The sequence below is a fragment of the Prionailurus bengalensis genome, chromosome X (assembly GCF_016509475.1).
Source record: "Prionailurus bengalensis isolate Pbe53 chromosome X, Fcat_Pben_1.1_paternal_pri, whole genome shotgun sequence".
Lineage (NCBI taxonomy): Eukaryota > Metazoa > Chordata > Mammalia > Carnivora > Felidae > Prionailurus > Prionailurus bengalensis.
Genome location: NC_057361.1, coordinates 15,737,614 through 15,764,721, shown reverse-complemented (window position 1 = coordinate 15,764,721; position 27,108 = coordinate 15,737,614). Strand labels below are relative to the sequence as shown.

The 27,108-nt window shown below is 44.9% G+C and overlaps 1 protein-coding gene across 1 annotated transcript in view; it reads left to right on the top strand.

The window, feature by feature from the left end:
* The first annotated feature begins 719 nt into the window (after positions 1 to 719).
* MAP3K15 (mitogen-activated protein kinase kinase kinase 15) overlaps positions 720 to 27,108 on the top strand; it is a 123,698-nt gene continuing 97,309 nt past the window's right edge. Inside the window, exons 1-3 of the mRNA XM_043570882.1 lie at positions 720 to 1,249; positions 22,323 to 22,462; positions 24,846 to 24,869. Coding sequence (XP_043426817.1) covers positions 901 to 1,249; positions 22,323 to 22,462; positions 24,846 to 24,869 — 513 coding nt within the window. The 5' untranslated portion in view covers positions 720 to 900. The remainder of the gene's footprint in view (positions 1,250 to 22,322; positions 22,463 to 24,845; positions 24,870 to 27,108) is intronic.

The following is a 27,108-nucleotide window of genomic DNA, read 5'->3' as shown; positions in this document are numbered from 1 at the left end:
CCCCCCAAAAAAATAGGGGCGCCCGGGTGGCTCAGTCTGTTAAGTGTGAGACTTCAGCTCAGGTCACGATCTCATCGTTCAGGGGTTCGAGCCCCACATCAGGCTCAGAGCCTGGCGCTTGCTTCAGATTCTGTCTTCCTCTCTCTCTGCCCCTCCCCTGCTCATGCTCTGTCTCTGTCTCAAAAATAACTAAACATTGAAGAAAAATTAAAAAAAATAAAAAGATAAAAATAAACATTAAAAAAATTTTAAAGGGAGGGCCATGCTCTTGGCAACTGGGACAAGGAGTACAAAATTGAGTTATTTATTTACCTATCTATCAGAATCAGAAGCGTTTTAAATAAGCATCTTCTCATCTCAATTCTGAGTGACAAGTACCTCTGTATTTAGCTTGAAATTGAATATTTACCTCCAGCCAGCGCTTTCAAAGAGTTTTTGCTCTGCTTGAAAAGCTTCAAATTGTTTTGAGGGAAAAAAAAACGGGACTCCTAATGTCCGTCAGGCTGGAGGGATGGCAACAACAAGATCCTAAAATTGACGAATCCGCCCTCCTTAGGGCGCTGCCCGGGGGAGGCGGCAGGGGGCGCCCTGCCAGCTCCTGCCCCGCCGCTCTTCCCAGAACTACCCCCCACCCCCACCCCCACCCCCCGCCCTCCGCTCGTCCTGACGTCCCAGGCCCCCGCCTCCCTCTCCCCAGCCTTCAAAGGGCGCTTGGGGGCTGCGGGGCTGGAGCTTCCGTCTGCAGCCCGGGGGCCTTGCCTTCATCTGTGGGCCGCGAGGCCACGGGTGCGCGCGGGCTCTTCCGGGTCCCGCCCCGCGCCCCCGGGAACAGGTGCCGGGACTGCTTGCGGCCCTTAGCCGCACGCGCGGAGGTGGGATCAAGGCGCGCAGGGCGGCCACATGGACAGCGGCGGCGGGACTCTCCCCGCTGGGGCGCTTGGGGTGGCGACCGAGTCGCCACGGTGCCCGCTGGCGCCGGGAGCCGAGGCCACGGCGGAGCCCGACGGGGCGGCCGAGGGCGCCGGGAGCGGCAGCGGGGGCGAGGACGGGGACGCGCCGCGGCGGGCTCTGCGGACAGTATACGTGCGCAGCGAGAGCCCCCAGGGCGGCGCGGCTGGCGGCCACGAGGCGGGGGCGCGGCTGTGCTTGCTGCGGGCCTGCGAGGCCGAGGGCGCCCACTTCACCTCCGTACCCTTCGGGGAGCTTGACTTCGGGGAGACAGCTGTGCTCGACGCCTTCTACGACGCCGGTGAGGCAGATGCCCCCTTCGCCCTTACCCCACGCCGCCTGCTTTTCTTACCCTGGCACACGCCATGGCCCTGGCCACCCCCACCAGCCCCGCTTCTGCTAACTTAACCACCAGCCTGCCCTGCCTTTCTGGAGGGGAGAGTAGGTAGCATTGTATCTTTTTACAGATAGGAAAACAGAAGCGACTGGCATTTAGCTTCGTTATTTTACAGTCTCCTTAAACATCCCTTAACCCAACAAACAGCCCATAAACTGGATGATGCGAAGCCCTCCTCCCCACCAGTTATCCAGTTTTTATTTCCTCCCTCTGGCCCTGTCCTTATAGCAGTGAGTGGGCCCCAACCCCACCTACACATTAGAATCACCTGGGTAACTTTTACACCCCACCCCCACCCCGCCCCGTGCCCAGATTGTATCCCAGACGAATACCAGAATCTGAGGCCTCAGTAGTTGTTAATGCTTTCTCAGATGATTCCATTTTGCAGCCCAGAAGGGGAATCGGTGTGTTACAATTGAGTGTGTGTATATATGTGTAGGGACAGGTGCGCTTAGAAGTGCCCCGGTGTTCTTTTTAGTACTCTAATTCCTGCCCCCCAAACACACTTTGAGGTGGGGCTGTGCTCTCCCACGTGTGTGACAGATCTATTTTATCCCATGGTGCACAAGCATTTGGGGGCTCAGGGTCTCCTCCGTTGCTGGGATGGGGCCCTAGATCTCTGAGCTCACTGTAATAAGCACTGGCGTGACATTAATAAGCCTTGGGTATCGTGTAGTAATTACCTGGGAGTCCTTGTGCCTTGGCTTCTTCACTGATCAAAAGGTGGTAACGGTGCCTACCCTAAACCTAAAAGCATGTCAGAAGGTACAGGGAGAATTTAAGACGCTGGCCACACCACGCTGAAGCAATCAGCCAGATGTAGTGCCATCCATTCTCTGCCAGAGGGAACAGGGATCCGTTTTCTGCAGAGCAAATCCTCCCCGTCTGGAACAGGGGGCGGGGTGTCAGGCTTGTTCAAATAAAGTGTCCCCTGAGCCCGTTGAAGACACTCTCTTGACATTTCTGACCTCTCAGAGTGTACTCTTCAGCACAGCGTCTTTTTAGAAAAGTGCTCAGGAGCCCACTTCACCCAGAACCACTTGGTTTTCTTGCCTTCTGTTCATTCTCCTCCAAAACTGGAGTTTGAACAGACTCTTCTCTGAAAGGTTAAATGTTCCTTTAGCCACTCAGCACAGCTGTAGCCTCCTGCGTGCTGGTGCCAACTCTGAAGATCGCTGTGCAGCGGCTTTATTCGTGCAGGGGGGGAGGGGGTGTGTCTGTGTCTGTGACAAGCCTTCATCTACCAACAGGACCCCTTCTGGGTGGGTGTGAAAGTTATGTCAGTCAGAAATTCTTTGGCTTTCGATTCCAGATCTACACAACAGGTACATTGCCTTCTCTTGCTCCCGGTCCTGATTCCCTAGAATTTTCTGCATCATGCGCTTCCTTTGGTTGACCTTGGCTTCATCTTTTTTTAAAAAAATTTTTAGTGTTTATTTTTGAGAGAGAGAAAGTGCATGAGCAGGGGAGGGGCAGAGAGAGAGAGAGGGAGACACAGAATCCAAAGCAGGCTCCAGGCTGTGAGCTGCCAACACAGAGCCTGATGCGGGGCTCGAACTCACGAGCCGTGAGATCATGCCCCGAGCCGAAGTCAGATGCTCAACTGACCGAGCCACCCAGGCGCTCCTTGTCTTTTTTTAAAAGTTTATTTATTTTGAGAGAGACAAAGACGGCATGAGTAGGGGAGGGGCGAAGGGAGAGGGAGAGAAACCCAAGCATGCTCCAAGATGTCAGTACAGACTCCGACGCAGGGCTCGATCCTACAAACTGAGATCATGACCTGAGCCGAAAACAAGAGCCGGACGGACACTCAACCGGCTGAGCCACCTGGATGCCCCAACCTTGGCTTGGTCTTGACTAAGTTGTTTCTCAGCACATCATTACAACTTATAAATATAACTTACGTATTTGTGTATCAATATAAATATGTATGAATATAACATATATTAATATATAACAAATATATGTGAATATAACATATTTATATAAGTTATATAAATATATGTAAATATAACATTTATGTAAGCTATATAAATTAACTTACATGTAAATATAACATATATATAAATATAGCAATAAATTCTTTTTACAGGTTTGACAAAGGATGTATGCCACTCCACTAAGTGGGTTTATGGATTAAAGAGACAGCCCCCTCACTCACCTCTCCTGGCTTCCTCATCTCTACCACTCAGACTTTTGATATCTCCACCAAAAATCATACAGATCTTTCACTTTGGTTTCTTTGTAGAAGTTCTGTAAGCACGCTGTCCATCAGGTAGCCTCTAGCCACAGGTGGCAGTTTACATTTAAATGAGTTTAAACACAGTAAAAGTCAGTTCCTTGTGGATACCAGGTGTATTTCAAGTGCTCAACAGGCACTGTGAAGAGAGCATTTTCCTCATCGCAGGATGTCCCATATGGACAGTGCTGTTCTAGAAAAATGTTTGTGGGGAGGGGACCAATGGAGCTGTCCCAGATGTTTTTTAGGGAGGCTGGTAGGTGTGACGTGTGAACACTTCCGGCCTCTTGCTCCCATAGCAAGGCGAAACCGGGTTGGGTTGGGTTGGGTTTTCCTACTCCTGGTGCAGTTTTATGTGGTCCTGTGTGGGTCTGGATCAGAGGTTCCAGATCACCAGTGCCTGGGTGACTTGGTGGGATATGAGAGAGCCCCAGGCAGGCCTTCATCCCAGGCAAGGACAGGTGACACTGTGGGGAAAAACACTGCCATGGCCATGAGTACTGTAAAAAGCAAATCATAAGATCTACGTAACATAAAATTTGCCATTTAATCATTTTTAAGTGTGCATTTCATTGGCATTAAGTACGTTCACGCTCTTGTGCAGCCATCTCCAGAGAACTTTTTTACCAGCTCAGACAATAACTCTGCTCCCCTTAAATAGTAACTTGTCCTCCCCCGTGCCTAGCTCCTGGTAACCACTGTTCTACTTTCTGTCTCTGTGAATTGGCCTGTTCTAGAGATTTCATAGAACTGGAATCATACAGTATTTGTCTTTTTGTGTCTGGCTTATTTCACTTAGCATAACATCTTCAAGGTTCCTCTGTGCTGTAGCACATACCAGAGCGTCTTTTAAGGCTACCGAATACTCCAGTGATTGCATACACCACGTTATGTGAATCCCTCGTCTGCAGATGGGCCTTGGGTTGTTTCCACCTTTAGGGTATTCTAGATAATTCTGTGATGACCGTGGGTGTCTGAATACTTGTTCAAGTTTCTTCTTTCACTTTCTGTGGTATATGGTAATTTCATGGTTAAATTTTTGTTTTTTTGAAAAACATCCTGTTCACTTTGAGCGGAGGTGGTGGTCATCCCTATGTGCCTTTGGTCCATAGAAGGACTAATTTGTTTTATTTTTTTGAGCATCTGTCATCCATCTTCAAAGTTGGGAGTCTTGAATTTAGTAGAACTATTGAATTCTTTGAGGGTCGATCACTCAGTTACTTCTAGTATTTGGAGAACAAAACAGGTGTTCTCTTTTTTCTCTAAAAGAAACCCCTTCTGGATTGTCTTCACTCCTTTTGTCTAAGTGCCCATTTATCTACTTGAACAGAATTCATAGTTATGGCTTGAGGTTCTTCTCTTGTGTGTGGAGTGTATTTACATGCAGCAGCCTTTTCTCCTTCTCAGGCTCATGCTGTGTCTCCCTCTTGGAGGTTCTCCGTGCTTGTGAACATACTAGAAACCAAGAGTTCCTTCAAGAAGGAAATCTATGTAACTCTGTCTCTTGCTTTCCCGCACATTTTGACCTGGAAATTCTATTCTCCTGGACTCTGTAGTAGAATCCGCTTACTGTGGTATCTGATCTTAACCTGAGATCTGGTTCAGTAGAATACATCGATCTCCTAGGAGTGCACCGTTTTTTTTGATGGAGGTTTACTCTCCAGGTAAACCAGGTGGTTAATGACCAATCTAAGTTAGAGCCTCCATGGTGAGTTAGCTAGTAACTGCTCTAATGACAGCAGCCCCTTTGATCGAGCCTGCCCTGGGGCACAAGTTCTCTTCCCACTGCTGTTGGGTTTGGCTCTGCCTAACTTGGCTCCTCTCTGAACCTCATTTAGTTGGTACTTTTCTGCCCCACAGGCCCAACTTCTGAGGATTTTGTCTTCAGTTACTTTCATGGTGATTTTACACGTTGTGAGCTATTGCCACCTACGGCAAGAAGTCTTTGCACTTCCTGGACATCGATTCAGAAGACCAAGGCCAACACAGACGAGCTGTTTGACTTTGCTCTATCTGGATGACACCCTTTTTCTGGCTGGCTCATACAGAGTCATTTGGAGGATACCAAGTGTGGCAGAGATTGTTGGGTGACCAGGGATTCACACTCCTAGTTGTTGCTGGGAAGTGGGGGCTACATTTTCCAGCCCTTTGAGTCTTGGGATGTGTAACTAGTTCTGGCCGATGAAATGGAATTACAAGTGGTATCTGTCACTTCTGGGCCCAGGTGTTAGCATAGTGAGTAGTCCTTCCCATACCTTGTGTCCCCTTCCTGTGGTCCCCACGGGAACCTTAGAGGCTCAGGGTAGACGATGGCAGCAGTGCACAATGGAAGGCCCCCAGATCCCTGAACCACTCTTGGAAGGATCACTGTTGGAGCTGGAATGTTTACTTAGGAGTTCGCATAAGCAAGAGAGAAGCTTTTATTTGGTCAGGCAACTAAGATTTGGTGTGGGGGGTGTTTGTTACCGTGGTAAGAGTGCAACTTGGGTTATGAAAACCTAGCCCAGCTGCTAGGAAGTTGTCTCCAAGGTATGCCTTTCCAAGAGGAAGTCCGGCTGTGTATCACCTCAAGTAATGGATCGTCCCTGTTCGTGACTGTGGGGCCCCACGCTGTGCTGCCGTGAGTGAAGAAAATAGAATTGAGATGCTTGGACCATCAGGTTAATACCAGTGATGAGAGGACACGTTCTGGCTTTTTTCCTTGGTTTCACTGGTTTTGGAGGCCAGGTTATTTTTGCCTTTTGTATTAACTGATAATGCAGTGATTCTGTTATTTTCGAAGCTGAGAGTAATATTGTGCTTCTGCCGAGATAGGATATGTAATGGTTTAACGTAAAGCCAGCTGTAGTCCCTTTTGCTGCCCTTTGTGTGGGTTGTGTCTAGCCTCTCCATCTGTGATGTTACTTGTGGATTCTTTATCAGCTTGGTGATAAAGACCAGGCCCTGCCAGCTTCTGTATACTCTTCCACAGTTCCGGACCTCCCTGGCGGTCAGCTGGGCCCTTGTGGTTAGTACTGGCCTGTGAAATGTGAACAACGCCAACACGTATCACTTTGAAAGAGAAGTTAGTGTGCCTCCTCCGTCTGTCTCTGCCTCTGTTATGGCAAACTCAAAGGTCATGTGTCCAAGATGGCTGTTAAGCCACTGAACTGGGGACTTGTCTCGTGGCACCCTAGCCTAGGTTACCCCGACTAATCCAGTTTGCCACGCATTGTGCTAGAAACGCCTGAATGCGTCTCTCGGCTTTCGTGGACTTAGTCCACAGGTGTATTGGCTTCTACTCAAGAGAGAGCCTTGAGGATGCCTTAGGCCTTCTTGTAATCAGGTGCATACTCTCCTCATCACTGTGGAAAATGCAAAAGGTTCTAAGGAAGACAGGCGTGGGTTTAATGGTTGTAGAATGTGTACTTTGCGTGGCATCTCTACCTGGTCAGGCGACTGGCCAAATCGATTTCCAGCAGAATATAAGGGCAGTAGTTCCTTAGACTATTGCCTTCTCTTAAGTAAACACTGATGAGTGAAATCATCAACTGGGAGTCAGTCTTGGCCCCACCTTCTCGGTCATGGTCGAATCCGGCCTATTGCTTCCAAAATAGTTCTCGGATCTGCTGGATGTCACTCTATGTGCCTCTGCTACCTTGGTACAGGCATTATCTTCTCTCGGCCAGGGTGCTGTTAACACCTTTGTCCCTGGTCTCTTAAGGTTGGTGCGTTCCACCCCATGTCATCTGCTTGGACACTACTGTCCCCTGGCACCCTCCACCACCCTGCAGTCTTGCTTTGTCTATTACGTCCTCAGCCTTCACATCTCCTTTCTTCAAGGAAGCCTTGACAGATTCCTCACCCTTACCCTCTCTCTGTCAGCTTTGAGCACACTGAGGTCTTCATTCCTAGTGAGTAACACAGTTGTGATTAAACGATTACTGATTTAATGATTGATCTTCTGTGAGACCTTGAACTCGTCGCCCATAGGCAGCCAGATGCGGTTTTCTTTGCTACTCTTGGAGTGCTTCCTAGGAATATCTCTCTAGTTCTTTTTTAGAATAACTCTCAGTGGACACAATGACACTTGGTTTCTCCTGTTGAGATGAAGCACAACTTATTTTGGTACTCTCAAAAAGAAATCAGAATGTGGTTTCCTGTAAAAGCCACGTTGAATATGGTGGCCAGGCATAGATACAGTGCAGTTGTCACTTTTATTAGGAAACAAGATCCATCCTAATGACACACCTCTGGATCTGAACCTTTCTCCTGAGTGTTACGTATCGAATAGAAGAGACCAGAACCACTCACTCTGGAGACACCGGAATGGAAAGAGTGGTTTGAATTGTGTCCTGGGGGTACTGGTTCTTTTTATTTGTCCACATTTTCTACAGTGTATATTTTTTGTAATATAAATAATTTGATATTAAACAAGTGCAGTGGGAGATTGACGATGGGGTTATCAGAAGCCTCTTTTCTCCCTGCTGGAGACAGTGACGTGGCTTGCCCAGACCACAGTGGCTTTACTCCCAAGGACAAGGCTGCGTGAGTGCCTGGCTGGACCTCGGCTGTCTTCGGCCGGACCTGGCTGCTGGCTTGCCCTCGAGGGCCATTCGCGGAGCCTCTTTCCTTTCTAGCTGCTCTTACTGCTACTGACTCGGCATTGAACCTCGAACTTTCCTCCATGCTTAGTCACGTGGGGTGAGTGAAAGAAGGTTGCACCTGCAGCATTTCCTTGCAGCTGTGCTGATTGAGCCTTGAGTGTGTTTGGGGTAGATAAATACTTGTGGGCTGGCCTGCTACACTGCTGGCTCTCTGTTACTGGGGCAGAAGGTGTTTGGGGTTCCCAGCAGCCAGCTTACAAATAGATTTTTGGAATGCAAGCCATAAACTATTGTTCCAAGACTCTGTGTATCAGGCTTTGAGATCAGAGCTGTTTAAATCCTGTTCAAATAACCTCTGTGGAGGAGGGGTGAACTCCTGCAGAGCCTGCTAGAAAACGTCTGGTTTCCACCCCCCCCCCCAAACACCACCCTCCCCCCCATACCTTCCCAGCTTTCGGGCTGTTGGGTGTGACAGGGCTTGGCCAAAATGCCTGGTGGTCGTTGGGGCTTGATTGGAGGTAGGAGGTGCAGCGCAGGAAGGAGTTGAGCTGTGGACCTCAGCAGGAAGCAGAGTTCACTGGAGAATCTGGGTCTGTGGGAAGCAGCCCGGGCACCAGGCAGAATTGGACAGGGGTGGCAGTAGGAGAGAGCAGGCACATTAGATGTAGATGAATTTTTTCTTAAATTTTTATTATGGAAAATTTCAAGCATGTACGTTACCAGCTTCAACGATGATGAACTTTCTGCTGTCTTTATTTGTTCTTTATGTACCCCCTGCTCCACCCTTGATTATTACACTCAGACTTTTTTTTTAAATGTTTATTTTTGAGAGAGCGAGAGGGAGAGCACACGAGCATGAATAGGGGAGGGGCAGAGAGAGAGGGGGACAGAGGCAGACCCTGTGCTGACAGCAGAGAGCCTGACTCAGCGCATGAACTCACAAACGGTGACATCATGACCTGAGCTGAAGTCAGACGCTTCACCAACTGAGCGACCCAGGTGCCCCCTACTCTTAAACTTTTTTTCTTTTTTAAAGTTTATTTTTGAGAGAGAGAGAGACAGAATGTGAGTGGGGGAGGGGCAGAGAGAGAGGGAGACACACACAATGTGAAGCAGGCTCCAGGTTCCAAGCCACCAGCATAGAGCCCACCGTGGGGCTCAAACTCACCAACCGTGAGATCATGACCTGAGCCGAAGTCGGACACTTAACTAAGTGAGCCACCCAGGCACCCCCCTCTTGTACATTTTTAACGTGCAATGTATATGCATCAAAGTACACAAATCTCCACTGACTAAATCCCTGTAAATAGATCCTATCACGATAGAATTTCCATCTGTCCAGGAAGTTCCCGCATGTCCCTTCCTGCTCATTCCCCTCTCTCTTCCCGTTCCTGGCACCAAGGAGTGACGGAGGTGCTGTCACTACCAAGTAGATTTGCCTTCTCTGGAGTTTTGTATAAATGGGCTCATGCAGTGTGTACTCCTCATTGTCTGGCTTCCTTGGTTCAGCATGATGTTTTTGAGATTGACGTTTACTGTTGCGTGTACCCATCGTTTGCTCCGTATTCGTGCTGAGTACTGTTGAATTGTGTGGATATACCACAGTTGGTGTAGTTATTCTCCTGTTGAAGGACATGTGGGTTGTTCCCAGTTTGGGGCTATTACAAATAAAACTGCTATGAACATTTGTGTGTAGGTCTTTTTTGTGAGCAAATGTTTTCATTCCTCTTGGGTATATACCCCACAGCAGAATGGCTGTATGCGAACCTGTATAAGGACCTTCCATACCTTTCTCCCAACTGACTGTGCTATTTATGTTCCTGGCAAGGATGCACAAGAGTTAACATCCTCACCGACACTTTGTATTATTGAGCTCTTCAACTTTGGCCTTGCTAGTGGGGGTATAGTGGTTTCTCATTATGGTTTTAATTCACCTTTCTTTGATGACTGATGACGTTGAGCACCTTTTTATGTGCTTTTTGGCCAGGCAGATAGCTTCCTTTGTGGGGTGTCTGTTGAGACCATTTATCCATTTAATTGGGCTGTCCTCTTACTATTGAATTAGAAGACTTCCTTATATATTCTGGATTCAAGGGCTTTGTCAGAAGTATATTTTGTGAACATTTGCTCCCAGACTATGGTTTGCTTATTCATCTACTTGGGACTTTGGATGAGCAGAGAATTTTAATTCTGATGAAATCTCATTGAGGCTATTTTTCTGTTTAGGTTGCCTTCTGTGTCCTCTCTGAGAAATCTTTGTCTCCTTCCGGGTTGCGGTTGTACACATACACTTTGATGTGTTCTTCTCAATGGTTGACAGTTTTAGCTTTTACACTGACGTCTATAACTGATCTCAAATGAAGTGACTTGTGATAGACCGCGCCTGACACCTTGTCTCAAGCACCTGAGAGAAGGGTCTTGCCCCAGATGAATTTTCCAGGCGCTTTGAGTCTAGTTGCCAGAACCACGGCTGCCTCCCTTTCACCTTACCATCCAGGAGAGCATAGGAAGTGCAGGTGATCCTTCAGGTACATTGCCTTTCTGCTTTTTGGAATAAACACCACCAATACAGATCTGTGACGAGACTTTACCAACACGTGTTCCGTCATTGTGTCCTGCTACCCTTGTTAATACAAATGGCAGAGGGGAAAAAACCTTGGCTTTGCAGATCAGGTTTCTATTTTTGCCCTGTCATTTATTGGCTGTGTGACCCTGGATAACCTACTTAACATCTCTGAGCCTCATTAAAAAGAAAGTCTCTACTAAGTAGAGATTCAGCCACAGTGCCCTGAACTCAGTCTCGTAAGTGCTCAACAAATGTCAGTCCCCTGTGCCTCCCTTTCCTCCTACCAACAAATAAACCAGAACCTCGCTATGGAAGGAAATATGCTTTATGGAATAGTAAAGACTCAGGGATCAAACCCTTTGGACAATCATTATGTAGTAAGGTCACATTATACTCCTGCAATTGGGTAAAACACATTTTTTCCCAAAGTTTTAACGTTGGAGATTTAATCCTAACTCCATTCCTGGTCCTGTGTTCAAGAATGGAAGTGAGAAAAAGGCACAAAACCCTGCTTTGATGTTTTTTCTTTTTTCTTTTTATTGAGGTAAAGAATATTTATGTAGAAAAGGGCACATTCTTAAGTGTACTGCTCTGTGAGCTTTCATAAGCTATACGTGCTGTGTAATTCTGCGCTGGGATCAAAAAAGTGAACGCCAGTAGCACCCCAGAGTGAGCTTGCTTCTGTTTTCCAGCCTGGCCAAGTCTCAGCATACATTAGTTTTCCTGTTTCTGTACTTTCTTTTCTTTTTAAAGTTTTAATTTTCATTTCAGTGTAGTTAACATACAGTGCAATATTAGTTTCAGGTGCACGGTATAGTGATTAAACACTTCCGTATAACGCGGTGCTCACGACAGTGCCCTCCTCAGTCCCCGTCACCTATTTACCCTACCCCCCCCCACCCCCGTAACCACCAGCGTGTTCTCTGTAGCCAAGAGTCTGTTTCTTGCTTTGCTTCTGTCTCTTTTTTTTTTTAATTTTTTTTTTCAACGTTTATTTATTTTGGGGACAGAGAGAGACAGAGCATGAACGGGGGAGGGGCAGAGAGAGAGGGAGACACAGAATCGGAAATAGGCTCCAGGCTCTGAGCCATCAGCCCAGAGCCTGACGCGGGGCTCGAACTCACGGACCGTGAGATCGTGACCTGGCTGAAGTCGGACGCTTAACCGACTGCGCCACCCAGGCGCCCCTCTTCTGTCTCTTTTTATAAATGGAATAATACAATTTCCTTTTAGTGTCTGGCTCCTTTCATTCACCATTATGTTTGTGGAATTCCTCTCTCGTTAATACAGCAATAATTTGTTCATTTTCATTTCTACGTACTGTTGCCTTGTAAGAATATAACACAGTTTACGTTTTTTATTGTTGAACATTTGGGCAGTTTCCGGTTTGTTCCAATTGCTGCTAAGAATATTCCACTTAAAAAAAAAAAAACCCAGCTCTATTGAAAAGTGAGTCATCCACTGCAAATGTACAGTTCAGTGGTGGTTGGTGTGTGTATGGAATCATGCAGCCATCGCCGCAGTCTTAATCTCAGGCCACTTTGCCCCCCCCACCCCACCACCAAAAGAACACTGTACCCATTAGCAATCATTACCCACTCCAGCTGCCTAGCCACGCCCCCAGGCAGCCATTACTTTCTGCCTCTCTAGATTTGCTTATTCATATAGATGTCATTGTGTAAAATGTGGTCTTCTGTGGCTGGCTTCTTTTCACTTACCATGTGTCCACGATTCATCCTTGTTGTGGCTTGTATCTGGACTTTATTCCTTTGTTGTTGCTGAATGAAATTCTGTATGGATAGACCATGTTGTTTTTATCTACCTGATGGATATTGGGCTTGTTTTCTAATTTTGGCTATTGTGAATAACGCTATAACTTTTTGTGTGGACATTTGTTTGCATTTCTCTTATGTTCCCAGGAGTGGGATATCTGGGTCATATGGTAACTCTATATTTAACCTTCTTTAAAAAATATATATATATTGATTGTGAGAGGCCCCTGGGTGACTGAGCATCTAACTTCGGCTCAGGTCATGATTCTCGGTTTGTGGGTTCGAGCCCTGCATCGGGTTCACTGCTGTCAGTGTGGAGCCCACTTGGGATCCTCTGTCCCCCACCCCACCCCTCCCTCGCTTGCATGCGCTCTCTCTCTCAAAAATAAATAAACATTAAAAAAATTTTTTTGTGTGCTAAAAAGCCACATAATATAAAATTTACCATCTTAGCTATTTCCAAGCGTACAGTTCAGTAGTGTTCAGTACATTCACCTTGTGGAACCAATCTCCAGAAGTTTCCCATCTTGTAAAATGGAAATTGCACCCATTAAATAACTCTGAGTTTCCCCCTCCCCTCCATTCCTGGCAGCCACCACCCAGCTTTCTGTTTGTATGACTTGACTACCGTGGATACCTCTTGTAAATAGAATCCTGCAGTATTTGTTTGTGATTGACTTATTTCATTTAACATAATGCTTGCAGGGTTCATCCATATTGGAGCATGTGTCAGGATTTCCTTCCTTTTTCAGGTTGAATAATATTCCATTGTAGGGATACACCTTATTTTGTTGTATCCATTTTATCCATCAGTGGGCTCTTGGGTTATATCCACCTTATATTTAACCTTTTCAGGAACCGCTTTTCAAAAAACAACTGTTTTCCAAAGCCGCTATACATTTTACATTCCCACCAGCAGTGTGCGAGTGTTCCAGTCACACCGAATCCTCATTAGCACTGGTTATGGTCTGTTTATTATAGCTGTCCTAGTGGGCTTTAAGTGGTAACTCATTGTGGCTTTTTATTTGTATTTCCCTGATCATGAAGGATGTTGACTGTCTTTTCTTGTGTTTGTTGGCCATTTGTATACTTTCTTTGGAGATATGTCTGTTCAAATCCTTTGCCCACTTATTTTCAGTTATTTGTCCTCTTACTATTGAGTTGTAAGAATTCTATACATGCTCTGGAGACAAATCCCTTGTTAAGTATGTGATTTGCAAATTTTTTGTCTGATTCTGTGATTTATCTTTTAACTTTCTCGATGCTGTTCTCTAATGCATATTTTCTTTTAATTTTGATGAAGTCCAGTTTATTTTTTTCTTTTATCCCATCTGCACTGTTTCCCCTGTTTTGTTTTTTTTTTTTTTAGTTTTTTATTTATCCGTATAGTGTTTATATCAGTTGTCAGCATGCTGCCACCTGCAAGCTGGCTGCCTTCATTTTGTAAATAAAGCTTTATTGGAACACATCCATTCATCTATGCAGTGGTGGAGACTGTGAGGCTACAAAGCCAAAAATATTTACTTTCTGGTCCTTTACAGGAAAAAGTTTGACAACTTCTGCTATGTAAATATAAGCACATATGAATATACATTCTTATTCTCCCTTTCTTAGTCAAAAGGTACCAGACCAAATACACTGTTATGCACCTTGTATTTTTCCATTAACAGTCGAGCCTGAACAACTTTCCAAATCAGAATATGGGAACCTACCTTCTTCATTTTTATAGCTGGAGAGTACATGATTGGGTAAATTGATCTTGTGTATTTTACCAGTTCCTCTTTAAAGGATACTTGGATATATGGGGTTTTTTTTTTTTTGCTACTAAGCTGCAATGGGTAATGTTGTATATGTGCTATATAATATATGTATAAGTATATTTGTGGTTAGGTACCCAGAAGTGGCATTTGTGTATTAAAGAATAAATGCACCTGCAAAAATAGTTTGCTAGTCTTTTGACTCTTGGTAATCTGTTAGTTGAGAGATAGTATCTCAGTTCTAGCTTGTGATTCCCTTATTCTGAGTGTAGTTGAGCACATCGCCCTTGTTTCTGAGAGCTATTTATTCATGATCCTTCCTGGTGCTTTTTACCTATTGGTTTACAGGCCTTTGGGAGAGTGTCTTAATTTCTAGAACCTTCTATGTTTGGGCACAAACTCTTTGTTTTCTCTCTGTTGTTCATATTGGATCATTTATACTGCACTATTGTTAATTTCACTGACCCCCACCCCCACCCCCTTCCGCCAGTCATGTCCATTCTTCTTGTGGGCCCGTCTGGTAAGTTTTCTATTTTGGTTATTATACTTTTCATCCCTAAGATTTCCATATGGTTCTTCTCTTTATGTGGACACTTTCTACTTTTTCCATTCTTTTCAGAAGTGTCTGCCCTTAACTTCTTGGAGAACTTTTATAATAATTGCTTTAAAGTCATTGTAAGGTAATTCTGATATCTGTCATCTTGTCATTGGAGTGCATTGATTGTCTGTTCCTATGTGAGTTTGAAACTTTTATGCTTCTTTGAATGCCAAGTGATTTTGGATTGTACCCTGAACCTTTTGAAATCCTATCATGAGATTCTAGGCCTTGCATATATCTTGTAGAGTCTGTTGGTATTGTTGCTCTAACAGGTGGTCAGCCTGGTGGTTTTAGGCTGTCAAGTTCAGTTTCAGTTGTGGTTCCATTTCTGATTTCAAAGCCTTTTCAGTGCTGCATGGCTTTGCACTTTGTGATTTACTGGAACTCCCCTTTTGGTCTTGTGGCCAGAAGACTGGGGCTTTAGTTAACCCACTCAGCCTCACATTTCCACAACTGCCCATGTTTGAGGCCAGGAGTTCAGAGAGAGAAAAAGGCAGGGATTCACTGCTGCCCCCCCCCCCCAACCTTGAGACCACAGCTCCTCCAGTTAGAGCAGAAGATTGCCCTATCTCAGAGGTCCAGGCACCTGTAGACCCCATTGCCACCGGCTGTCTGTGCTGGCATCACTGTGGGCTTGCGAGGGTCTGGGGGATGCAAGGGAACAGAGAAAAAAAGTGGAGAACTGCCTTCCCTCTCTCTGAGCATTAGAAGTCCCCTTTCCTGCTTTCTGAGCCACAACTACAGGGCTCTCCTGGCGCTCTCTGCATGCACACCCAGCACCCATTTTGGGGTTTCAGGCTGCCTTCAGTTCCAGCTAGAGAAGACTGGGGGAATATGGGCCACTTGCTTTTGGTTTGGTGGTACTTTGGAATTGGGTCTTCTCCAGTTGGCTTGCTTTTCATATTCCTAAATACCTATTCAATCCATTCTGCCTAGTTTTTATAGATGCATTCAGGGAGAGACAAGCTAGAATGTCTACTCCATCTGACTTGGAACCAGAACTTAGACCATTACATTTTGAGATGTTTTGTCATGAAGCCTTAGTAAGCAGAATGTAATATCTCTGCATCTTAATGATCAACTTAATAAGCAAAAATATCCTCAAGGCCAGCTTCGTTGTATCAGACCAGTTTTGTCCATACGAGAGGCTCTGTGTGACTGGTAAGATTGGGAGCAAAAGAAGTGAAACACGAGATGGTGGAAATGGTTGATATCATAGAGGTTCTTGTTGGGTCTCCACCGTAGCCCTCCAAATATTTTGGTTGTGAGCTGCAAGCAAAGACCATTTCGATGTTGAGAATGACCCTTGGATTGTCCTTGGGTCTTCCAAGCCTGAAGTTTTAAGACTTGTTGGATGGGTTCCCTAAAAAAATGTGTTGTCTTTCCTGAAAATGAAAATCCTGCATTCATAGTACTTGTCCTTGCTAAATAATTTTTGTAAAGTCTGTGGCTAGTGAGGCATACTTGGTGCAAACCAGGAACTCTGGACATGGATTCTCAAAGAACCTCCTAGGAAAAAGGATATTGGCATGTGTGTGTGGAGGATTAGATGGGATAAGGACAAAGAAAAATGGCCCTATATCCAGCAGTGAGTTCCCATCACCATTGCCAAATGAACTGTGTTCCCCTCCGTAGGCTGTGAGGTGGACGCCACTGAGGAAGCTTGGAGCACAGAATGGGTGAAATCTGTGGTCAGGCAGAAGTCCTGGTACCTACGGTTGATCTTGAAAGAGCAGTTGATTTGGTCAGGAAAAAGGGGGATGTTACCTTGGAAGTGGATGTAAAAGCCACGGGTCCTCCTGTGTTGACTGGCAGTCATTTTAGCGAGACAAGTAGAGAACAAATTAAGGAAGGCAGTGGCCATTTCCTACAGTCTTGTCACTCTGACAGAAAAGCTCAGTGGTACCCTCTTCACAGTGTGTGCCATGTGGTCCCTGTGCTTCAGGCTCTACTCATCTCTGAAATTGCACACATCTTGAAGGCGACATAATGACCCAGACCTTTTAGAAGGAGAAGTCATTATCTGCTGGTCAGAAAAAGCTTTTAAGAAATGGTCTCAAAAACTGTTTGCCAGAGAGTGTTCTGTTAAAGCAGATCCTTTTATAAAAGGGCTGAAGGAAGCTGCAGAGAACATTCAGGTGATGAAGATGAAAATATTTAGGTGGCATGTTTAAAAGCTGCCAGGGAACCCAGAGGGGGAGCTGTGACGTGTACCATCTCGGGTGTGGATGCTGGCACACCGTTTCAAGCACCGAGCGAATGGTAGGGTGCCGTTGTTGTCCTTGGTAGCTGGAGGAACAACGTCAGTATGTGAACGCTCACTGACTTAAATCATGCTGCCTTCTCTCTTACGGATAGTTCATTGCGAGTGGCCTAAGATGATGCCCGGTAGGGGCGCCTGGGTGGCTCAGTCACTTAAGCGTCAGACTTTGGCTCAGGTCATGATCCCACGGTTTGTAGGTTCGAGCCCCGCGTTGGGCTCTGCGCTGGCGGCTCAGAGCCTGGAGCCTGCTTCAGATTCCGTGTCTCCCTCTCTCTCTGCTTGTCTTCTGCTCATGCTCTCTCTGTCTCTCTCTCAAAAATAAACATTAAAAAAATGTTTTTAAATGAAGCCCGGTGAGTCCATTCACCTCACGCCTTGCTTATATTCGACATGTTTCTTTGAAGAAAACTGGTAGTCAGCACATCTCAATCACACTTACAAAGTTACACACATTTATCTTTTGGTCATTCTTTTTTTATTTTTGTTTTATTCTGATAGCACACACAAGCAGGGAAGGAGTAGAAAGAGAGGAAAGAGAGAATTCCAAGCAGGCTCCGCTGACAGCACAGAGCCTAATGCAGGGCTCGAACCATGAACTGTGAGATCACGATCTGAGCCGAAATCATGAGTCAGCCACTTAACTGACTGAGCCACACAGGCACCCCTATTTTTTTTTGGTCATTAAAAAAATAAGATCTTGGAAAGCAAAAGATGGGCCAAATATAGGTTGCTCCTGCACCCTGCCTCGCCCGTTGAAATGGGATACCCATCCCATGTCTCTGTGTTATTTGGTAAGGATTTGTTGACGTCGTGACACTGAATTGGTAGGTTGTGTCCTCCTTATGAGACTGGAAAATTGGGTTTAAAATAGAAGTAGAATGTGCCTCCTGTCCAGTAAACATGGGCGCTATTGTTTTTGGGTAGCTTCAGATAACTAATGTTGCCCTAGGTCCAGTCAGATGTTTTTAAATGTCTTTGGCAGTAAAGTTATTCTAAAATCCAGTTCATTTAGATACAACCAATCTTCCTTATCTTCATTATTTCAGATTGCCTGGAATATATGTAAAAACTGGCATGAGCCAGTCCAGTCACAGAATTACCATACGGTAAATCATTTACCATTGTATCATTTTGTTGACAAGTGGTTGGCTTTGGAAGTTGGACACTTTTAAACCACACTAGGAAATTAGAGTTTTACTTACTGCTTATAAAACATTTCACAAAAATAATGTTCAAGACAGTGTTCAAAAGTTTTTAATGAACTAAAATCCTGTGCATCATTCATCTTTTCATATTAGCACGTCATGAGATCCTTGCACTTGATTCTGAAATTGTATGAAGGGCACTTTGATTTCAAATTCAGACACTCTCCTGGTAAGAGTAGATTTTAAGGAGAGCCCTGGCTGTTTTGCAAGTTCCTGTTATGCTGTCTCTTAAGGTTTATTAAACCAAGATGGGAAGGGGGCGTGTGTGTCCCCATCAAGGAGAATGGTGTATCCTCTGCAGGCTTTCCCCCTGAAGCTGACCTTTGTCATTAGAAACTGAAAGGTAATGGTTGCTCGGAGAGCAGGCTGCATTTGCAAAGGAAAATCTGAATTTTACCTCTTTTTATCTGTGGTCTGTTTGCCTAAGACTTAGCTTGATCAATCAGCTGTTTTACCCCTTGGTGGCTGTGTTTCAGAGTCAGGAAAGTCGTAGACCTCACGTGGACACTTGGGAGCCCTGTTTCGGTCAGGCCCTCGCTGTGTGACCTTGGGGCAATCTTGGTGCTTCATTTCCCCATCTGTGAAGTAAAGCCAGTACCTACCCTGCCAGTCTGCCAGGGTGGTTCTGAAATTCAAACCAAGATGTTTGTGGGACTGTTTTGTAAATGTCAAAGCAGGTGACCATTGTGGTGATTGAAGCTTTTAGGTAACTTATGATCTCTTTAGGGGAAGAAAAAAAAACCTTGATGCCTCATTTATAATAAAAATTCCACTGTGGTGTTTAAATTTACTATTTATAAGTCTGCAAAATTAGTATCTTCAGAGTTGTAAAAATAAGCTGGTTGGGTTGAATATTGTTGTGGTGTAAATCCTGAACATAAACTCAGTGTAGTGGCCTGAGTGACAAATGTCAGGCAAAAATGTCAGCTTTGGGTGTGAGACAGTTTTTCTGTTGAACATGGATTACGTGGAGTCTGGATAGCGGTATCAATCTGCTCTGTGTTAATTAGGCGCCGGCAAGTCTCTGTCCCAACCCTGGGTGGAGCCGAGGAGGGGCTCTCTAGTGGCGGTGGTAAGGCCGGTGGGGCTAGCGTACGGGACCCAACACAGAATGTTGAGAAGGCGGAGGAAGGAAGGAACTCGCTTCACTGGATTAAAACGTCCTCTCCTCAGTGACAAGCTAGTCCATCAAGTTGCAGGTTTTCCCCGAGAATGGTCGACATAACTGGGGGGCTGCTGTCCATCTGTCTTCCGCCCTTTCCCGTCACTCTGCTTTGTCTTCGGTTGCTTCCTTTCCTCTGTTAGCTAATTACAGCCATCTCCATGGCTTTGGAATTAGCATCTTCATTGCCACCTCTTAATAGCATAATTAGGCAACACATTCTTTTTCGTATGAGCAGGTGATCGAGTCTAAGGAACAATCCTGTACGCACAATGTCTGATTCATTCAGGTGCAGTGTGATTTTTTGACTCCAAGCAAATGTCTCTGGGAGCAGGTACCCTTCTGAGATAAAATAATCAGGCTGGGTCGTGTGTCTTCAGCGTATATGTTTGTCCTTTCTTGAACAACAACCTCCAAAGGGTGAATTTGGATAGGATAGGTTCCCGTGTAAAACCCCTCGTGATTATTTTTTAAAAACTTTGAGGTGAGGCATTGATGCCACAGTGATTTTTTCCTCTGCATTCTCCTCTTTTAGCAACACATAGTGAAATATTTGGGAATGAAATGCTAGGGTGATGTCTGGGATTTACTTCAGAATATGGAAGGGGGTGGTGTGGGTGGCAGGAGAGATGCGACAGGGCTGGCTGTGAGCTGGTAATTGTTGAGGGAGGTGAAGCGGGTGTGGGGGTTTCGTTATACTATTCTGTCTGCTTTTATGTATATTTGTAATTTTCCATGATAAAAAACGTTATGGAACCAGGCTAGAACGCTGGCGGAAAAACCAGGTGGCACTCGAAGATCTTGGTGGATCGGAGATTGGCTTAACGCCGGCGGGCTCAGAGGAGACTTTCTCCAAAGATCTGAGCGCCGAGTGCATGTGGGGAGGGTAATTTATAGTCATCAGCTTCCATTTCTTTGGGGGTTTTCGTGCGCGCAGCAAACAAAGGAAGAAGAGCCCGGAGGAGGGGTCTCGAAGCCAGAGACCAGAGTCTGCTTTAGCCCCGTCGGCCATCTTTGGCGTCCTTCATGCACTTCTCCAACAAGAGTAAAAACCACAACGCCACCCTGCCTTAGGTTTCTCATTGCCCTGAGGTAGAGTGCAGCCCTCCTCACGTGGCCTTCAGCCCCCTTAATCACCTGGCACCTATTAACCCTTCCAGGTTCATCTTCTTAGGAAATTATTTGCAGTAGCCTGAACACTTAATGGCCCATCTTACCTGGCCCTTTGCACTGGTTTTCTTCTCTTGCTGCAACACTCTTTCCATCACCTCATCCTCATCCTTCCATCCAATTTTCCTGACCCTTCTGGACCCTTGGATCCCAGACGACCTCGCTTCTTGCAGGCCTTCCCTGATTGCCCTCTGCCCCAGTGTGGGTTGAGTACCCTCCTGGGGGGGGGTGGCCTCTGTCACGGTGACCCTCACTTTAGCCATCCTCTGGGTGATTGTCACCACCACTTCCTTCCTGTCACTGTTGTTGTATTACACATTTTTTTTGAGGAAAGGGATTAGGCCTTGTTCACACTTCTGTCCCTTGTACTCAGCACAGTGCCTGGCTTGTGGACACTTGCCCTCCAGTGTCCCACTGCCTCCTGCTCAGAGACACAACGGTGCCCATGTGGCTTCCGCCTACCTTCTCATTGTTGCTCCCATTCACGTCACCTCTGTTCTGCATCCTTGGGATTTTTGCTGATCTCTGTGAGTCACAGCAGGACGTTCTTTGCAAAATCTCTGCATGTGGATAAGGAAGGTCCAATCAAACTTGGAGCTTTTATACTTTCCAAAATGACAAGTTTTGAGATGGTATCCAATACTAGTGGGCACATTGAAACACATTCCTTATTGATGTGATAGGTTGCTTCACTGTTCAGAACAGGTCTCTGTAGGACACAACTCCAGGGGTGTTTCAGCTACATTGTCAAGTTGATGGTGGACATGTGAATGAAGAGGAATGTTCATTACAGCAGTTTGAAATAGGAAAAAGAAAAAAAAGTGCATTTTGGATGGATAAAGAAATTTCCATCTAGTCCTCATATAGTGGGATGCTCTGCTGAAGTGAAAATGCATCCGCCAGAGCTGGGCATGCGGATTGGTGGCATCACCAACCAATGGCAAGTCCAAGAATATATATGGTGTGCTACTATGTATATAAGGTTCACAAACCAGCAAAACTAAACAGTATACTGTTCAGGAGTTCATACGTCATAATATGCATACACATGCATATATAATATGTATATATACGTGCATACATAATCCCATATAAGCTTGTGCATGCACGTATATAGTATACATGTGCATATGCTCATAAGTGTACATATATATTTTTTCATATACACATATACATGCAGGGAACCGAGAAATCCAGAGATCAGGACAGAGGTGTATCTCTGTGCAGGAGGGAGAGAAGTGACTGGGAAGAGACACATGAGAGTCACAGTATAGATAATGCTCTGTCTTGGGTTGGCACGGCAGGAGTATGGTTTTACATTTCATTATACTGTACTTTATAATTTGTATATAAGCTAAATATCTTCTGTGGAGATGGCCTGTTTCCTAATAACACTAAAACTAAATCCATCAGTAATCTTTATGTGAGGCTACATTCCCAAGTCCTTTGATGAAGGAATAGGCTTATCTTGTTGTTGCTTTTCTCCCACTGTTCATGGGGTAATGTTAATCCAATCATTCCTCACTTTCTGCTTTGCCTAAAAGACTGTTGCTACAAGTGCAAATTGTGGTAGTTCCCCATTGGTGACCAACAGGAAGTGGATGAAGGACACAGATCACTTCTCTCTCCCACATCGTGTCCTTTCCATGTTCATCACAGATGTCGCCGTGGTGGACATGAGTGATGTCTCCAGACAGCCTTCACTCTTTTACCATCTCGGGGTCCGAGAAAGCTTTGACATGGCCAATAATGTGATCCTTTACCACGACACCGATGCTGACACTGCTCTTTCATTGAAGGTAAAGGATGTTGTTCATCTTCTTGTGAATACTTTGTTTTGGGAAAACGGTATTATATGGTCAAATGAAATGTACGTGTAGTACAGGAGGTTGGAGAAAAACAATAAAGATTTGCTCGTGCAATTCCTTCCTTTCTACTACAGGTTTTCGCTCACACAGACAACTTCCTGATCACTGTGTGAGCGTGTGTACTACAGAGAGGCATTTGTAGGCATCTTGATCGTTTCCAAACTCATTAGGGAAGTGGAGGCAAAAACAGTTTCCACGGAAGCCAACACACAGCTCTGAGTCCTTTAATGGGCAATGTGATGCAAACCTTCACATTAAAAAAATAGTTTCTCAACTTCAATAATAAGACTGCGCATAACCATTACCATAGCGGGCAGAAAGTTCTAGCATAGATATAATCAGTATTTAATCTGTTACCCCCACCCCCCACCATCCAAAGCAGAGGAACACTGAAAACTTGTCTGTTTGTGCCCAACTCAGTAATTACTGAGATTTTAAAAAATGTATTTTTGGAACTATGAAACAAGTGCTTTTTGGATAATAGTACTTGTTAAAAATGATCATATTTGGAACAGAGGGCCAGATGGCAATGGAGTAGGAGGTCCCGTGTAAGTGTTGAATCACTGCCTTGTACACCAGAAACTAATAGGACACTGTGTGTTACCTATACTGGAAGTGAAATAAAAACTTCAGAAATCCTCCTGTTTGTAAAATGTGAAGGTCTAGGGTGAGCTACTACACAACTCAGCTAATGTTAATATTGTTGAATATCTTAATACTAGTTAGGAAAACCTGGTCTGTATTAAATCATTTCAGGAATAAAAGACTAGTTTGTTAACAGCAGTATTGCTCAACCTTCACTGCACTTTAGAATTACTTGGACAACTTGTAAATATCCCAGTCCCCAGGTCATGCCCCAGACCAATTACATCACAGTCTCTGGGGGGTTTGTTTTTAACCTCTCCGAAGTACAGTCATGGGTGAGAACTAGTGGCTTAAAGTTAGCTTTCATGGATGCCATTTTTAAATGTCCAGCTCCCTTAGTGTTAAAAATCACTAGCATATAAATAGCACAATTTTGTGATGGCAAGGATGAACATTTTTGTGTTTCTTGGGATTTAATATTAACCAGATTGTTCTAGGTTCTGTAATAATTGGGATTATTTCCTGGTAGAAATACAGCCTGCTTCAGGTGTGAAACCTATACGTGTTCAGTATCACATACACTTTATGTAGATGTGTACTCTGTAACTGGAGCACAGTACTGTGTGTTAAGACATCATTCATAGGACATTAAAAGAAGAAACTGGTTATTATTGTACTTTACATTGTAAAATAGTTTCTCAAAAGACTATAAGCCAATGTAAAATATTACTTTAGATATTTAGATACTGATTTTCTTTTACCGGTTTTCACTAAGGAAGTTGTGCTTGGAAATACTTAGAAATAGAAAATATGAAAGGATAGATTATTACGCTACATTTTGATGAGGAACATGAAATCAAAGTATTTTTTCCGATGCAATTCATTATTTTTCTCAACGATGCCTTAGTGGACTCCTCTGGAAAGTCTCATAACCTAGGTAAGTGTTAATTTTTAATAATATGGAAAAATACTTCCTAAAATGGCTATGGGTAGTCCGTTACATCTGACACTGGAAGAGGCGGTCTGCACTTGTCAACAGAAAACTGAAATCTCAGAATATAGAAAACCCATTTTATGGGGCAGCTGTTTTATTATGTTTTCTTTTTGCAGCACATGTTGGCCGACAGCACATAAATGATACGGTCAAGGGCTGCACAACCATTATGCTAAGTTAACTGACTAAAATTGCTATCGCTGAATCTGAAGGTTCCTAGACAATTACAGTGATGTGTCAGAAACCCTACCGGCAACACCCTTTCTGTAGAAAGGCTGACGGAGGGGCGGGGGTGGTGGCAGCACTGATTGAGGCAAGAAGCGACTGTAGACCAGAGGACCCCACGGCACTTCCTGGGCATTCCTTGCCGTCACCGCCGTGGTTCACTGGACAGGTGAGGTGCAGGGCGCTCAGAGCCCTAGACCTGAATCTCACAGTGTTTGGACAAAAGCATTGCCGCTGCTATGGGGCATTTTCATAACTGTAAATGTTCCTCAGTCATTCTAAAAGCTAGCCAATTATGATCTGTTTTCCTTAGAATATAAATTTTACAATTCTCTGAGGCTCACCCTGTTTGAAGCTTTTTGCTCAGGGAAAGTGGGGAGGTTTCAAATGACAGGTCTTGCTCTAGGATGGGTGCTGGATGATGGGGGGCAAAGTGCTTGTAGTGCTTATGGAAATTAATGGGTTTTTTTTTTTTTAAAAACTGTATTCATCTTATTTTTTTCTTTTCAGGATATGGTAACTCAGAAAAACACAGTAAGTATTATATTTTCAGATTTTTAACCTGGTAAATGTAGAAGATGCTTGCTTGAAAATCTCACAGATAGCAGGGTGATTTTTTTTTAAGTTTTATTTACTTTGAGATAGAGCGTGAGTGGGGGAGGGGCAGAGAGAGAGGGAGAGAGAGAATCCCAGGCAGGCTCCCCACCATCAGCACAGAGCCCAATGTGGGGCTCGAACTCACAAACCATGAGATCATGACCTAAGCTGAAGTCAGACACTTAACTGGCTGAGCCACCCAGGTGCCCTGCAAAGTGATTTCTAATTATGCCTGTTGGTATGTTTCTCAGGGGGATGGCTGGAACCCCCTGTCCTTCGAGCTGCCTGCTAGGTTAGGCCCCACTCCCATCTGGGGTGAAGGGCAGAAGGTAAGGTCAGGAAAACGGACTTATTACTCTTCATTGTGTACTAGGACTTTGAGGCTGGAACCATCTGGCTATCTCCTTCTGATCTGGGTTGGTCTCTTGGACACCAGCAAGATTCTTTTTATTGGAGCCATTACCTCCCATATTTCCCACCAAAGTTTCCCTAACAACAAAGAAACATGAGCTTATACTTGAGGTAATACGGGGCCTAGCCCAGAGTTCCTGCAGTGACATAGTGATAACACCACGTTGGTTTGAATCGTATAATGAAATCCCCACTTTAAAGACATTCAGATAAGTTCATGTTCTTGGAAATTGTGCCAAGGTTACCCTGTGCCTTGAATGAGCCTTGAAGCACTCATCTTCCTAGACCTGTAGCACTGTGGTCTGACCAGTCGTGACCAAGACAGAGGACGTGTCCCTCCTTTCTTTCCTTTGCCCTCAGCCTGCTTACACTGGTCCTTCTAGAAAGGAAGGGCCTCCTGTCTCATTTTCTATACCAGTTGAAATTCCCGAAGGGAGAAGGATAAAGGGCCAAGGAGGTAGAGCTCCCCCAGGGGTGCCCTCTATAGGGGAACAGGAACTTTGCATGACATTCCCCCCTCCACAGAAGGCCCTACCCTGCATCTGTGGGGCTTAAACTTCTCCAGAACCCAGGCAGAGCTCCTTCTCTGTGGTGGAAGCCTTGAGTCTCCTCCTCCAAGCCAGATAATGAAGTTCTAGAAACCAAACAAGTGGTGCAGGTTATGCAGTTACCACTGGAGCTTGGATTTCATAAGCTGACCTATAAAATTAAGGCATCAGGGTGGGTTTGAGTTCTTGGGAAAAGAAATGGGAAGACCTGTCACTTCATTTTGTCCCATTTACATACTGCTGCTCTCCACTTATGGGGCTCTTCCTTGTACTTTCTAGATCTTGATTTCTTAAATTACCTCCGTCATGGAGATAGGGGGGATCCAGTAAAAGGAGCCTGAGCCTGAGGCTGCCAGGCACGGGTTGTAGCCCCAGCCTCGTCTCTAAGTCACTTTGGACAGTCATCCCCGCCCCCATCCTCAGTGTCCTCATCAGGAGAATGAGAAGGTTGAACTCTTTCACTTGATTCATAGATAACTTAAAATTCTCAGAGTCTGTGGTTCCATATTTGTTGCACAAGTGAAAAGACGTAACTTGGATTTAATGCAAGGAATGTGTCAGCAACAGTTATTCCTCAAGACAGGAATCACATTAAGGCAAAGTACAAAGAAGAAAACTTTTTCCATCCTGACTACTGGGTGTTTTGGAGCCCAGAAATATTCTTGTTCTCGAAGAGACTTAGTGTCACTCTGTTACCATTCCACTGAATACCCTCCTTTCTGGTGCATGCTCTCTCCTCTGAACACCCAGGGACCCCTTCACATTCTTGGTAATTCTGATTATATCATAGCACCATTCTCCTTGTGTGTGTGTGTGTGTGTGTGTGTGTGTGTGTGTGTGTATACACACACATATATATGTGTGTGTGTGTGTGTGTGTGTATATATATATATATATGTATATATACGCATGCGTCTGTTTGTTTGTAATGAACTTACTCTAGACGATTTGGCAACTAATCTCTCTGCTACATTTGCTATTACTTTAGAATTCAGTGCTCAGTACTGGTTGTCATGCTTCATGGGCTGTGAAAATTTAGAGCGTTCAGGAAAACAAAATAAAGGACCAGAGGTAGCTGGAAGAGTGGAAGATAACACCAAGAGGAAAGGTTGAAGGGAAACAAACCTTGAGAAGTATTGTTCACGGTCATTTTCAAATGTTTTCCATTTCTGGAAAGTAGGGAGACAGTTACTACTTCTACTCTGGGTGGCAGGGAA